General features: G+C 48.2%; 1 protein-coding gene across 8 annotated transcripts in view; it reads right to left on the minus strand.

Annotated features, from left to right (window-relative positions):
* LOC8036928 (phosphatase and actin regulator 1) overlaps window positions 1-14,452 on the minus strand; it is a 103,567-nt gene that overhangs the window by 29,824 nt on the left and 59,291 nt on the right. For 5 of the 8 annotated variants that reach the window (XM_029981704.3, XM_029981727.4, XM_029981735.4 and 2 more), the window contains 4 exons: window positions 12,912-13,010; window positions 9,941-10,069; window positions 6,832-7,095; window positions 2,920-3,412 (listed from right to left, as the gene is read on the minus strand). In XM_029981704.3, coding sequence (XP_029837564.2) covers window positions 2,920-3,412; window positions 6,832-7,095; window positions 9,941-10,069; window positions 12,912-13,010 — 985 coding nt within the window. The remainder of the gene's footprint in view (window positions 1-2,919; window positions 3,413-6,831; window positions 7,096-9,940; window positions 10,070-12,911; window positions 13,011-14,452) is intronic. The other 3 variants (XM_029981733.4, XM_040502626.2, XM_040214961.3) reach the window with 2 other exon arrangements.

A 14,452-nucleotide genomic window follows, 5' to 3' on the forward strand; every position in this document is an offset into this window, starting at 1 on the left:
TTAGATTATTAAGCGAGTGTCTTTCCAGCAGTGTCGCGACACATCGCCGCGAGCTAACGTGCCGTTTGGTGGGAAAGCCCCTGGGAACTTCAACCCTGCGTCCGGCAGATAGCAACTTGACACCCTGTCGCACGTGTCTGGAACCCGGGTTAGCACCGGTGTCTCCATTCCAGGAATTGCTATACAGTGCACATGCCATGCGCTAAGCCAGTCACCAAGCTCACCGATAAAGAGCGCCGAGAGTGTAATACCGCATGTTTCACGTGTAACACAATTGCCTGGCAATTTGCTACGCGTTTTTTGCTTCATTCGAAACAACTGTTTTCGTTTGAATGGGCTATCGACGACCCCGACGCAAGTGCTTTCTTTATTGCTTGAAATGCTAAGGACAGTGCAGTATTTTCGTGCCTTGCTGATATAGGTCCCATTGATAGACCGCTTCTGTCAAATTACCCGAGCATCGAAGACAATGCCGGAAACATAGATACACACGCTGCACATACTGGCATCTGCAGCAGTAATTGTTCGAAAGCAAAAATCTAGAACAAGTGACACTTTGCACAATGTTTCTGTACACCTTATTTTGGTTAATTACTTTGAATCTTTCATATAGGGGAGCTGAGCACACGCATCACTTGTGCCTACGTTTTCCCAGCAACCTCTTTGGTACTCCGAAATTTTAGCAAATGGTCTAATAGACACCCCAACGTATCGACAAAATTTTCAGGGACCCACCGTTCCCCAAACGATCCCGCTCCGTCAATGTAGAAACTTGCAGAACGGACTGCGGACAGCCACAAGGGTCGGTCAAGGTTGACTGGAATATTTATTCCTACAGAGGAAACTAAAAACCCAACAAGCAAGGAAATACGCCAATGTTTTGTAGTATTCCCCGCATGCATCCACGTATTGCTGCCATTCTTTTGGCAGCTCCCCATTTCCTCTGGCGTAAAAAAGACTGGGCTGCGCGATTGCAGTCGGACTAATGAGTTCGTGCGATTCATCTATCACCTTCTGTCGTCCTTTGCCAAACCGTTGACATTACTCATACCCTCTCGTCCGTGACAATGTTTGTTCCCTATACTGTGCTTGCAATCTTCTCAAAATTTCAGCCGATTTGACTTTTAAGGGCGAAGCTCCTTAAGGGTCTAGCCTCGTCCATCCGGCGTCCGTGCTCATATCAATTGCACTGCCTCCGGGATCGGCCTACTTTAAAAACAAAACAATGTATGCCCGCACAGGGTTTCGAACTCAGGACCGCTTGCTTACGAGGCAGACGTCTTAATCACTATGCTAGACTCCAACGTTGCATGTAGCCGCTCAACGTCTTTACAGCAGAGCGTGCTGCGGTCAAATGCATATATAATCGCGTTAACCTTTGCATGCATCGGCTCAATGTTTATAGACGAGAGGGCGCTGCGGTGAAATGCTCAACTGCGTATATAACCGCGATCCATACCACATATTCTTTCTGACATGGACCGTTGACTTAAGGGGGGACACTGGCTAGAGGTTCAACTTCTGAACTACTCAAGGAATCAGAATAAAATTTGCAGGGGAGAGTTAACTTCAGATGTAGGTGTATGGTGCAAACTTTCAGCTCTCTAGGACAACTTTACATACCTGCACAAGAAGATGTGTCTTCGTTAAGAAATCTATGATATGCAAATGAAGCTATTAGGCACCATTTTAACTGCTTGAGTATAAAGTGGGGGATATGGAACTTTGGGCTATCTAGTCTTTATAACTGAAATGTAAATATTTTAGGAAGAGTGATTACCTCAAAACATGAGATGCATATCTGTCCTATGTCCATTTTTGAAGACATAGTTTTTTCAATGAGGACTTTAATGCAAAACAACATAAAGTAGATAGCCTGATTCCCCAGTAAATTTCAGTTCAGAAACATCTTGATTGTGATATCAGAATATTTTTACCTTCTAACAAAAGATTCCTTGGTATAAAATTAGCAGCAAAAAGTGGAACTGAGAAAAATGCATTCAAACATTGAACCCCTTTACATTGTTACTGCCTCACAATGTGTTGAAAATGTTTTATATCAACGGGACTATTTGGCGCGTAGTTAGGAAATTTAGTGTAAGGGTGTATAATCAGTTTCTAAAACCGAAAATCTCAAAATTGAAATATGAATTTTTTTCAAAATATTTTGAAGCTTAGGCCTATGTCCCCCCTTAAGCGGTGGAGATGCGTTCCCACGGCTTCTAGCGGATCCAAGCTGATCTGCTAGAAGAACTACTGGCTGTGCATTTCACCAACCATAAAGCAGTAATAATGAAGTCGAAACGCAACCTGGAACTTAGCACTACCTATGGGCAATAAAAAAATCAGCCTTATCAGCACTACCTATGAACCATAAAATCAGCATCATCAGCACCACCAGAGCTTCGCCCCAATCAACATCATTCACCACGTGGAGATGTGCCCTTTTTTTTTTTTTTCCTTTGGCAGATATTTGAACTTGTACAGCTGCTCCATAGCTGCCGATACACTGCTTGCCATCACGATAGCTGGAACTGCTGCGCATACGTTAAGTATGTCATTCCGGGCGCCAAATTTCGACAAGGATTATGTCAATGTGCTCCGTAAGTTTCACAGTGCTACACTTCTTCAGCAATTTGTCACAAACAAAAGACCCTGGTCAACCTTGAACGGCCCTCGTGGTTTGGGAATGGACTGGGTTAATGGGCTCATTTATGTCTTAATATTCTCTATGGGAAACGCAGCCATGCAAGACGTCCACAGCGCTGGCTTGGCTAAAATGGTTCGTGGCACCCACTGTGTCACAAAGTGAAAGGAAGTTCTAGCGTACGCAACACCAAAATCATGCGAAAGATGTCCCAAACATTCCGGATGGGGGCCAAGAAACCGACGGACACGACACAGAGCGGTGTCACTCACCCGTGCCTGGCCGCCGAGAGCTGCTGCTGTGTCGCGTGAGGGGGGCCCACCCCGTTTGCCTGCTGCTGCTTCTTGAGGGCACTCTTGCGCGGCAACGCCGAGCTCTGGGGGGGCTCCTTGGCCGGGATCTCCTCCACCAGCGTGGCCCCGTCCCCAACGTCCCCGCTCCCGTCCTCGTCTGCCGGCTGCAGGCGGTCCGCCATCGTGGCCGTCGCCGCGTCGTCATCGTCGTCGTCTTCCGCACCGTTCTCTTCCGAGTAGTGCGGTGGGTGATGATGGTGGTGGTGGTGATGGTGCTGAAGAGGGGGTAGGCGGAACTGGGGTGCCTGCTGCTGAGACTGCTGCGAGTGCTGATGTTGCTGCAGCTGGTGGTGGTGCTGTTGCTGCTGCTGCAGCGGAGACTGCAGCTGCTGCTCTGTGGCGGCTTGCTGCGAGGCAAGCTGCCGGTTGCGCTCCGCCATCGCAGCAAACCGCAGGTTCAGGCTCGAGGCAACTGCGTGAAAGTGGGGCCAAGGTTTTGGCTGCCGTGCAACACGTGGACCTTCTTTCTAGTAAGCTCTCTCCCCCGGCCTTGCTTAGCGCTGCTGCCATTTTCGGAGGGCACTGTCCTGCACAATAAACATATTCAGCAACTATCTTCATGCATATTTAGTTGTTTTTTTTTTTACAATTCTTTAGTGAAGATTGGTAGTATGGGGCATTCAAAACAAAGAGAACCAATAAAAAGAAAAAAACAATGCTAGTCTGTTCCGACTGCAGCGAATGTTGAGCCATCCCAGTGCTATGAAAAAACCATGTGGAACGCGGCCCGCACGTGCCTGTGCTGTTCTCGAAGGTCTATGGCGCACCGTGCATTCACAAGGGCGCCCATCAAACCATTCTGCCAATCTTGGCCGCCAGGCAGCTATGTAGCTGCCTTGCCTCAGACACAATCACATGGTCGTGTCGCCGCGGGGTCGATCGGAATCTCGAATTCAGCTCCCGACGCGCCGCTTTCTCTCCTAGCCACTGGAGGGCGCTGCAGGCACCCCGTGGCGAGCGAGGAAAAACCTTCTCGCCTATCGATCGAGAGATACTCGGTAGGGCAGGGAGCGAGAGGCCCCTTAGAACTTCGGAGGAGACCGAGACGCAGGCAGGTGGATGGCGTCCGGATCTAGGATATCGCGGGACATGAGGCCTGGGGGCCTTCTTTGTGTTTAGCTTTTGGCTTAACCTGCGTTTGTAAATATTTGTGTAATGTAGCTTGTATTTGTAGTTTAGATTGAGTGCTTTGTAGCGTTGTGTTTTATTGTACCAATAAACTGGGAGCGGAATCCCGCTCCCGTGAAAGAACCAGGCTGGACTCGGGTTCTTGATGGACCACGTGGGAAACGGCGAATCGGCAGCGGTACGCGATTTCCTAGAGGTCATGCGACACTCGGGCGGCATTAAAATGGCTTCAACGGGTCATAGCGTTTTTTGCAGTCCATCGTAAGATAGAGCAAAATAAAGTTTCGTGGTACCCTTGAAAAAGAAAAATGTTGACAACAAATTTGTCAAGCTGCCTACGAAACAGCCCCTCGACAAACCCCCTTTGATCCTAAACGCACCAGAATTGTTCGGTTGGTTTAATGTCCCAACAAAGCTATAGACCATTACAACTCAAGAAGGTAGGGCAAGGAAAAGAAGGCCAGAGAAGAGGAAGCAGACTGAACACTGGTAAGCGGAGGAGGTTCACCCTTCTCTCTAGATTTCCGTCTGCTTCTTCCTCTCCAGTCTTCCTTTCCCTCGCCCTACCTTCTTGAGCTGCAACTTAGTATAGTCGCCTCCAAAACATCCATTAAAAGCTCTCTCCGACATGCTAAACTATAAATAGAAGTTTCTACCAAACTTCCAGGATATCAAGTGTTCTGAAATGAACCGTCGTCTACGATTGCCTAGAACGAGATGTTTAAGTAAAGTGACCCAGAACTCAAGTCTTTAAGAACACACCCAAGAAAATCTGTTTGGAACGCAGTCTCCCAAATCACAGCTGTAATTAATAAAGTAAGCGTCCCAGAACATACATGTTCCTAGCAGTGTCCCAAAACACAGCAGCACCCAGAGCTCAAGAAACTGAGGGTGTGGCAAGACCCAAGTACCTCATTATCGCTTCGCAGTTAGTGAGATATGTAGCTGCATTTGCCAACACAATGCTGAAGAGTGAATCACAAAGCATGAACATAAGTGATGAGTGGTGGATTGTCCCAGAACACATACTACGACAATCCACCAGGAAGCACACTTAAAAAGGTTTACGCCCTTACGTAACAAACCCCGCACGTTTGCCTTCCCAGAACAGCTATAGCCAATCATTATGCACTATGCAAAGATCTTGGCCAAAATTCAGAAGGGGTTGGTCCCGAAAAATTAAGTTTGTACTGCACTGCACCGCAGGTAGCATTTTCATGCGAGAATGTTTCCTCCACCTTGTTGTTTGCCTGCCGTCTACGGTCCTTTCGTAAATCGCAAAGGCCAACTACGCCCGCAATTCGTGGAGATAGATGTTGAGGCCCTTAGAAAGAATGCTCAATGTATTATTCCCACACACACAGCAAACCCGGGACAAAGCATGCTGAAATGAACTGTCCCATAGCCTCCTGTTTTGGTGACAATGCATTTATAGTAGAGCCACTGCACACGCTACCAAAAGGTGCAGAACGGTGCGAACCCGAGTGCCTTCTCTGGGCGACAAGCAGCAAATGCTAAGGGTGTTCCAAATGCTCTCAAAACGTGCAAGCGAGAAAGAACTATTTCGCCCAATGCCACACAATGTATACATAAAAACTGCCTCTAGCATTATAAACACACTTTATAAAGTGCCCATATTTCTTTCAGCTTCAAATAAAGGCAAAAGTCTCGTTTCCCATTCAAAACAATCCGAACGTCGTTTTTTCTGCGAGTGGCACGGTGGGCATCGAATGCCCAGACATGCTGAAGGTCACAGTCACACAAAGAGTGAAACCTTCATCCCTGTGACCAGCCCTTACGCTTACTCACTTTCAGTAAAAAAAATTCTCCTAATGCTGTACAAGACCTAGTAAACTTGTCTGCAGCACGCCCCGACACCGAAACGATCTCGTGTGGGAGGAAACCATGCAGCGAGCGCAGAGTCCTCCGAAAATTCTGATACCCGCTTTGCGGGCGAAGGTCACGGGTAAGAAGGCGCCGCCACTGTGATGCACGGAACGCGTCTTCGGCCGACGTGTGTAGCGTCCCGTCCCGCGGACAAGAAGGAAGCGGTCCCAGAGTGGCAACGAATTGTCCATCGGGCAGAAATGGGGGTGCATGCCGCAAGTACATGTCGGGGCGGCGTGGTGCCCGGCACGCTGTAGCCTGCCGCGATCCCAAAAGTCTCGCAGCAGCAGCGATCGATGTGGTTTTAGGCGGCCGCGAGTAACGGATGCCACGCCGCTGCTCTCTTTTTCGTTGGGACTTTTTACGACCAACGGCAGGGTACGCAACGTCCGCAACGTCGGACAGCCCGCTAGACGTGCCGGCCGAAGATGCACTTCGAGTGCCGCGTCGGCATCGACCGCTCCAAAAAATCCGGCCGACGACGGCCAGTCCGACCATTGCGCTACTGTGCTTCCTTCTTCGGGCCGCGGTCACACTACCGACAAGTTGTACAAAGACGGCCTGCAGGCACCGCCCGAGATGCGTTTCTTCCTCGTGGTGGTTGTGGAAAAACTCTCAACACACGCTTGAAGCATACGTACGTATGAAAACGTGTCCGCAGGCATTTCTGTCGTGTATTCAGCAAAGTCTCTTGTACAACATGCGAGCAGGGTGACGGCGGCTCTGGAGGGCGTAATCGCGGCAGTAGATTATACAGTGAATATAGGCGCCCCTTTGCCCGACGACAGACTACGCGGAGGGGGCGAGTCCACTGACCTTCGGCGAAACGCAGGCCCAGCGTGGGCGAGGGATTGGAGAACATGGGCGGGGGCGGGATGGGCCCGATCTCGCTCACTGCTATAGGAGGCTCTGGCAGCGCGGAAAGGGTCAGCATCTCCAGCCCGGTTGGGGCCCCCACGGAGAGGGGGGGGCCGGGCACCCCTCCCTCCCCCCGCTCTACACCTCCTCCTCCTCCTCCGCTGCCCGGGGTGTACTCCGCCACGTGGAGCGAGCTCATGTCCAGGAGGATCGGGGGTGCCGCTGGTGGGGAGTGCGTGGAGTAGACCGGAGAGGAGAGGAGGAAGCAAGAGAGAAAGAGACAGGCAGGGAGGGAGGGAAGGAAGCAAACGCTGGTGTCAGCAGTGAGCAAATGCAGAACACAGCAAACAAACAAACAGACGATGCAACCAGGCAACAGTCACGCAAGCGGGCTGAGCGAAAGATTGCCTCGGAAAAGGCTTTTCTTTTTTTGGTTTCAGCAATGGCAGAAAGAATTTCAATTGCAAGAAGAGTGTCTCTGCAACTCGAACATCATGCCACAAATTTGTTACATTTCCATAAAAAAAGTTGCCCTATAAAGAAGAAAATGAATATTAGTGAAAAGGTGAAGCAAAGTGATACATGTACTTCAAACCTTTTCTTTTTTAAAGTTATTTCTTGAGAACAATATGCTTTTTCTATGGTCAACTTCCTTCTAAACAACATGGACAAAAACAACCGAGTTGGTAACAGCAAACTTAACTTTGGGCATTAAAACTTCCATATCTAATACAAACAAGCTGTAGTACTACAGAGGCATAATCTGCATGCCAAACTTGAGCTAGACCATAATTCAGGTTCTGATTATCTCTGATTATCAATAGTATACACTATGAATGAACTTTCTTACATTCATTGTATCAGCTTACATCAGTCAGGCTTTAGGGTGTTGGTTTTGAACCCTCAAACCACTTGGCAGCTAGGCTCTATTTCTTCCTTACTTTGCTAACCTCCTGACCTTGCTGAAACCTTTCACCCTTGCATGCCATTTACCTCTCAAGAGTGGGTTGCGAGATGCTTGATAACTTGTGGAGGCATTCCAATGATGCACAAATGATGGGCAGGTAGTAACTGAACATTCCTGTTTCAATGTTTTGGAATTTCCCTACTACACACAGCGACAACTTTTCTTGGCAATGCAGTGGAGAGGAGGAGAGCTTCCACACAGCTTTATTCAGCACTCAAAATGGGAGAGGGAACGCGCAGCTGTACCCTCCACTGCATTGCCAAGAAAAGTTGTCGCCAAGTGTAGACATATTCTTCAGTGTGCAAGCAAAAAGCTGAAAACATGTGCTCAAAGCAAATGTGTGATGAACTGGATGGCGGAGACAAGCGTGCACACACGTGTGCAGAAGTCAGAACTGAAGGGAGCAGGTTCAAAGCCAATTGCGAAAAGCTAAGGATACTCTTTCCCAATTTAGAATTCATTAGAAACACAGACGTAACAGGCTTTTTACAGGACATTTGCACACTTCATGCTAACAGCTCGAAGAAAATATGTCTAAGTGAGAGATAAGATAATACAAACATAAGACAAAGTATCAGAACATGCCTACTCTTTTCACTAAAAGGTGAACACACGTGATGTCTGGAAAGGTGACCCACTATTCATAAACATCCCCCAATGTAACCCAAGCATAAATGTTTACTAAATCTACCAACTCTTCAGGGGGATCAACGAAGAAGAGCTCAAAAACTTTATTAAACTAGTGCCAGATGTTGTATCCCTAGCCGGTAAGGTAATCTCCTGTCTCTATTTTGTGTTGCAACTATGAGACACAAAACCCTACTTGCAGAAAAAACTATTGTAACCAATAACAAGGACCTATCAACGCACCAATTTAAGTGAAACTAAGCCCCTACCTAGGATTTGTGTGGCTTTTAGCCACCACTATTTCTGCATTCTGTACAGCTACATGAACCAAAACATTACATTTTTTTTCCAGATTTTAACGGGAGGGAAAGCAGCAAACAACACAAACAACGTTTCTAAAAAATAGGATAGACTAGCGTGAAAAAAACATGATACTGTCAATGAGATAATGCCCACTCGAGTCGCAATTTCACTGCAAGCGTCCCACGTCTACAAGAGGATCAGCAAATAATTCCATCGAGCAAACTTGCCCTGGGAGCAAAAAGGTGTATGACTAAAAAAAGCATGCTGGCACAAGGTATCAAATCTTCATGTCCAGAAGCATACCAGCAATCATCATCGTGCTTGAAAAACCGAGGTCATTTGGGACTCGGTACTCGCTACACCACAAGGACACATAACCAACTCAACCATGGAACACCGGTGCTTTAACACTCACACATGCAAGGAGGGAGCACAGTTTTACGCAGATCTTAAAGACACAGCACTCAGGCTTTAGAACCTGCAATCACGTCCCAGTGCCAAGACAAGGTCAACAACACACGGTACCTGCACATTGGTCGGGACTACAAACTGGGCGTAAACACTGGTGACCATCGGCATAAGCGAATCGCCGAGCGACGCAAGAGTGAAATTAAACCATGAGACAGAGCACATCGGTTGCAACAGGAAGCATACTTCCATTGGACATCGTAGATCACACTTTCGCAATGTTACCTAGTAAAGGAAGTTGCGTAAACTGTACAAAACAGCAAAGAGTGCTGCCATTACTGCTTTCTTTATTTGGGGTGATGTCGAATTTTTGTCACTGGCTGATGTTTACCGTGCTCCGTATAAAGCTTAGGACGGACCGCAGAGGACGCTACGAGCCGTCGGAGCCAGTCCGATGTCGTCCGAAAGTCACGCAATCTCCGGGACGAGCGGAGATTGCGTGACTACTTGGCAAGTAGTCTTGTGATACGTTTGCAGCGCTGGATTGGCTGAGATCGTTCCTGGAGTCTGCCGCGGTCCGCCGTAAGGTGAAACGGAGCGTAGATTAAACAACCGCCAAAAACGCCGTCCGTCTATCGAGTATAGTCTCCGTCATCACATGGGCCTGACGCAATCTCCTCACATTCGGTACGCCCTTCACATATATACACATGTGGATCGCACAAAGCAGCAGACACTGCCCGTTTATGTACAGACACATACCTGCTGTGGAACCCGTCTCTGTGCCCGCGCTGTCGTTTTTGGGCGAGGATATCACGGACCCACTATTGTCTGACCCCCCGCCGGTGGGAAGGACTCCGTTGGCTTGGGGATGGTGGGAGGGGGAGCCGTCTGCAATCATGCCGCGACAAACCACATGCAACACACCGGGGGAAAAAAAGGTGCGAGGCGACTTTGAGAAACCTTCAAGCACGGAACGTAGGTCTTCGGGGGTAGACGAGAGATGCTAAGGATACAACCGATGGGCTTGGTAGTAGTCTAACTGAGAACAGAGGAAATCGAGAGAAGGCAGCATTCCGTACGGAATGCGGAGCAAAAGGCGGAGAAGGCAGAGTCGAAGGGACAGAAAAACAGTTTCGAAGTGGAAAGTAAAAGGCTTAGGGAGAAGTTTTAAATAAGAGAAGAACAAAGCGTTTCGAAGCAATGAATGAAAGCTTGAGTCGGAATGTTCGCAAAGAGGACGACATCATCGCTCTCCACATCTCAAAAATATTTTCCAACTTCGTAGATTGCGGTAGAACGGTACGTAACCCAGATTTTCAACAATTGGATAATGAGCGGTTGAGGATCACTAAGAAAAACAATGTGTTACTCAAGAGGGTGTACCCGCTACTTCCAGAAAAAACCGGAACATCCCGCTAAGCCTAACCCCACTTGAGCTACAAGGAATGTCCCAATACTGCGACCCAAGGGTACTTACGCAAGTGACAAGTCACCAGAAAAAGGAAGGCGTCAAGAGGAAGAGCAGAGGAAAAGCAGCAAAGCGCGCCAGAGCACGAGAGAAGAAAAGTAGAGAAGAAAGAAAAAAAGGAAAACCTGGCAACGACGCCACAAACGTCTCGTAGTCCTCACTTTCAATAGCAGCAATGCGCGCACACACACACACACAAAAAAAAATGCCTCGACCCTACCCAACTGTTGGAGAGGCGCGATGGATGCTTCAAAGCACACGGGTCCAAAGCAGCGCTGAGAGAGAACTGCCACCCAGCGGCCGGTCAAGATGCACCCACCATTACCACAACAGAGCAAATTAAGCGTAAAGCACAAAGAACGCACGCGAGGAAAACAGCCGACAGGACGGACCTCAGAAACTGGAAAGGAGACACGTCGTCGTCGGAATCTGCAGCCTCCCGTCGCCAACCGCGGTCGGAATGAGAGGAGCGTAGAGAGAGAGAGAGAGAGGGGCCGGCCCACTCCCCCCCAAAAATAGCCCAGTGAGTCAAGGTAACTAGGAGAGTGGGGGAGGGTGAGAGAAGGGGGGGAGGCAGGTTCATTTGTGGAATGAGGGTGCTTAGGAGGGGAGTTGAGAGAGATGGTCGGGGTGGGTAGTGGGCAGCACGAAAGAGGGAAAGGGGGGCGAGCCAGTGGCCCCAGATGCTCGTCTTTAGGGGAGACATTAGGGAGAATGCGGGGGCTGTTGCGTTCCACGCACCGTGTCGGGGTTGCTAGCCCCCGCTAGTATTTAAAGAGAGTGGGGGTTTGCAGACACCTCTCCACTCTAATTTTGTTGAATGTGCCTGGCATTTAGTTTTCGTCTTTGACCTGGGACGTCTGCCCGAAACTGGGCGGCCACGTGAAAACGTGGATTGACGAGAACCATGCGGTCTAATTCTTCATGAACGAGATGGAGGCACATTTGAGAAAGACGAACGTCTGTGTGATAATGAGACGTAGTGGGTCAGGACGCAGCAAAACACACTGCAGAAACAATGGTACGGTGATTTTGTCTGTTTTTTTATGTTTCGAATCTTTTCACGGTAGCATAGAATATTTTAATTAGCTGTGCCCATTAGATTTGCGACAAGTAACTCACAAGTAAAAGATAGAATGAACAAAAGTTCTATCCCTCAAGAATTATAAGAAAAAAAACAAAAAACCCGAGAGTTTATTTATTTTGCCAGTCGTGAATCTACGCCCAACTTCAGAGTTCATGGCGCAGCTTGCTCAAGCGTTCCGCAGCACTCGTGCTGGCAAACGCCCAGGCTACATCTTTTGTTCTCTTCTGAGCTGTCGCAACATTTTTCCAAGTGTTCTGGCGGACCGAATGGCTGCAAATCGAGTTGCCCAAATTAGAAGCAACACAACGCTAAGATATGTTTGTAAGAAAAAAAGTCCCTTCTCCTGAATTTTTGGTATGTCTCAACCTGCTAAACATTTCGCAGTGAGGCCGAATGTTTTTCGCCTCTCTCTGCTTATGCTCGTCGACGGCAGACGAGAATAAACCGACCTTGCACAAGCTTTGGGCGATGGGAAGGCACACAGCGGACAGAAAAGGCTTATGTCGCAGCTGCAGTTTAAAAGGGACGAGAGGAACACCTCCTCCCACCTCTTCCAAACTGCAGGCCAGCCTTTAACCTGGCAGCACATCTGCCTAATGCTACCAGCCTCACGGGATCCAAAGCAGGTGTGCACACTCCGCTTCAACTTACGACAACCTCCGCGATCAATCGTAAGGTGGAACGGAGTATAGTGGATTGGCCAGCCGGACTTCGCGGGTTACTTGTATTAGTCCAGGCAGACAGACACCTTCACCAAACATTCAAGCCACCTCGAAAGACAGGGTCCTAGAGAGGCACAAAAACACCCGGTTACATGCAAACAACATGCAACCGCGCTCCAGGCCCCAGCGGGGCTACGAACGGACCTCGAGCCACCGAATAAGTGACACTTAGGGTATCAACACTCTTGGCGCAGAGCAGGCTTAATTGGCGATTGTTACGATTTGAAGATGAGACTTCCAGAGTTTTAGACTAGGGAGCTCGGGCAACACTGTTCTACTCTGTTGCGGACTGTTCCGACACATCCGGAGGATGGAAGACCGTCTCGTGCAATTTGGGACAAAGTTTTGGATATGACGGCGACGACAATTTCGAGTAGCAAGACGGCAAAAGTTGTGGTACCCTGGAACCTAGCTTACTCGGTGGCCCCGGCCAGACCGGCCGTCCCAGCTCACCTTTCTGACTGGGACTGCCGAGTTCCCGGTCAGAGAGCAGCACCCCCCGCTGTATGAGCTCTTCCTTCGTTGCTCGCATCGATATCTTCCGCTCCAGGGCTAAAGGGAAGACCAAAGTCGGTTCGTCACTGAAAGTAAACACTCGACAAGATACCTGCTAAGCGCCTTTGTCAGAGGCCTAGATTTTCATGAGTTCTTAAGGATCGAAGAGACCTGTTGTTGCGAACAAGAAAGTTAGTTAGGGCAGTCCTTTCGTAGCAAAAGCTAAAGTGTCAAACGACAGGAACGCAAGTTTGATTTTAAAGCTAATTCGATAGATGCCTGTTTTGACCACACATTGTTTGTTCTGTTAACACGAGTGTTCGTTTTTCTCAAAGCAGTAACGGTGTGAACGTTTCGTCCTGGATTATGCAACCTTCCTTTTCGGTAAAATTAGTATGATTCTTAGACATAAAACTTGCGAAGTATCTACTCAAGTAAAACTAGACTGGATATCTAAAAAAACCTGTCCTTTTTCAAGAAAGCTCAAGAGGTTTTAAGATGTCTAGGCAAAACTCTTAGGGCACAGTGTTAAAAAAAAAAACAGGGAACAGGAAGTTAGGATTGTTCATACTGCGAGAGATTTTCCTTTTAAGATGCGACGACACTGGCTACAGGCTGTAGGTGGGCAATTTAATGCAGTGTACTAGCCTCATCACGCTCTTAGCTGCGGTGCGGCACATAAGCAGCTGGTCAGCAAGGACCAGTCGTGAGCCAGCCGCAGCCCTGCTTAGTGCACCAACACCGATAGCAGGGGGGGGGGGGTCTGGTCAACCTAGCTTTCTATTTGCTGCCCAATCACTTCATCTATCTCACTTCTTAGCTCCAACCTGCCATTGACAGTAGCGAATCGGAATAGCTCGCTTAACTCTTTCGTGACCGGCAGGCGTGGAGACCCATTTCAAAACTCCCGAAAAGTTCTTGAGTTTGCTGTGCCATCTCGTGGGTAGTTTGAAAAGTGCAGTTTTGTTTTCTGTGTTTCTCTTCCCCTTTCCAAACGACAGTGATTTTTAAGCTGAGTGTAACCCTAATGACACGTCGCCGTTTGTGACGGCCACGGCTGCTTTCACGGGTCTGGCACACACTCGCAAACGACGCAGTCCTTGGAAATCCTCTGCCTATTTTTTTCGGACTTGAATAGCAAAAGGGGGTCTGATGATGAAGCCAGATCATGTTCCAATTCTGACAACCTGTGCTTCACCACATTGTGGAACTGATTAGCCCAACGGCATGCCCGTCATGACGGTTCACTTGAGGTTTGGAAAATGAAAATCTTTTTGCGCTAGAACTCTTGTTTTTGCTTTTTTGTCGTAAAAATAGAAAACATTTTGTAAATTTTCATTTCTTTTTTGCTGCTTTTTTTTTCTAAAGATATAGCCATACCTTTATCTAGTTTGAACCAATACTTGGAAAACAGTTGTGTTTGACGATATAAATATTGCATTAAAATTCAAATCTCTGCTTTGATATTTCCATAGTTCAAAAGCCCATTTATTTACTTC

This window comes from Ixodes scapularis, unplaced genomic scaffold (genome assembly GCF_016920785.2).
Source record: "Ixodes scapularis isolate PalLabHiFi unplaced genomic scaffold, ASM1692078v2 PGA_scaffold8__174_contigs__length_109621045, whole genome shotgun sequence".
In the NCBI taxonomy this organism is placed as follows: domain Eukaryota; kingdom Metazoa; phylum Arthropoda; class Arachnida; order Ixodida; family Ixodidae; genus Ixodes; species Ixodes scapularis.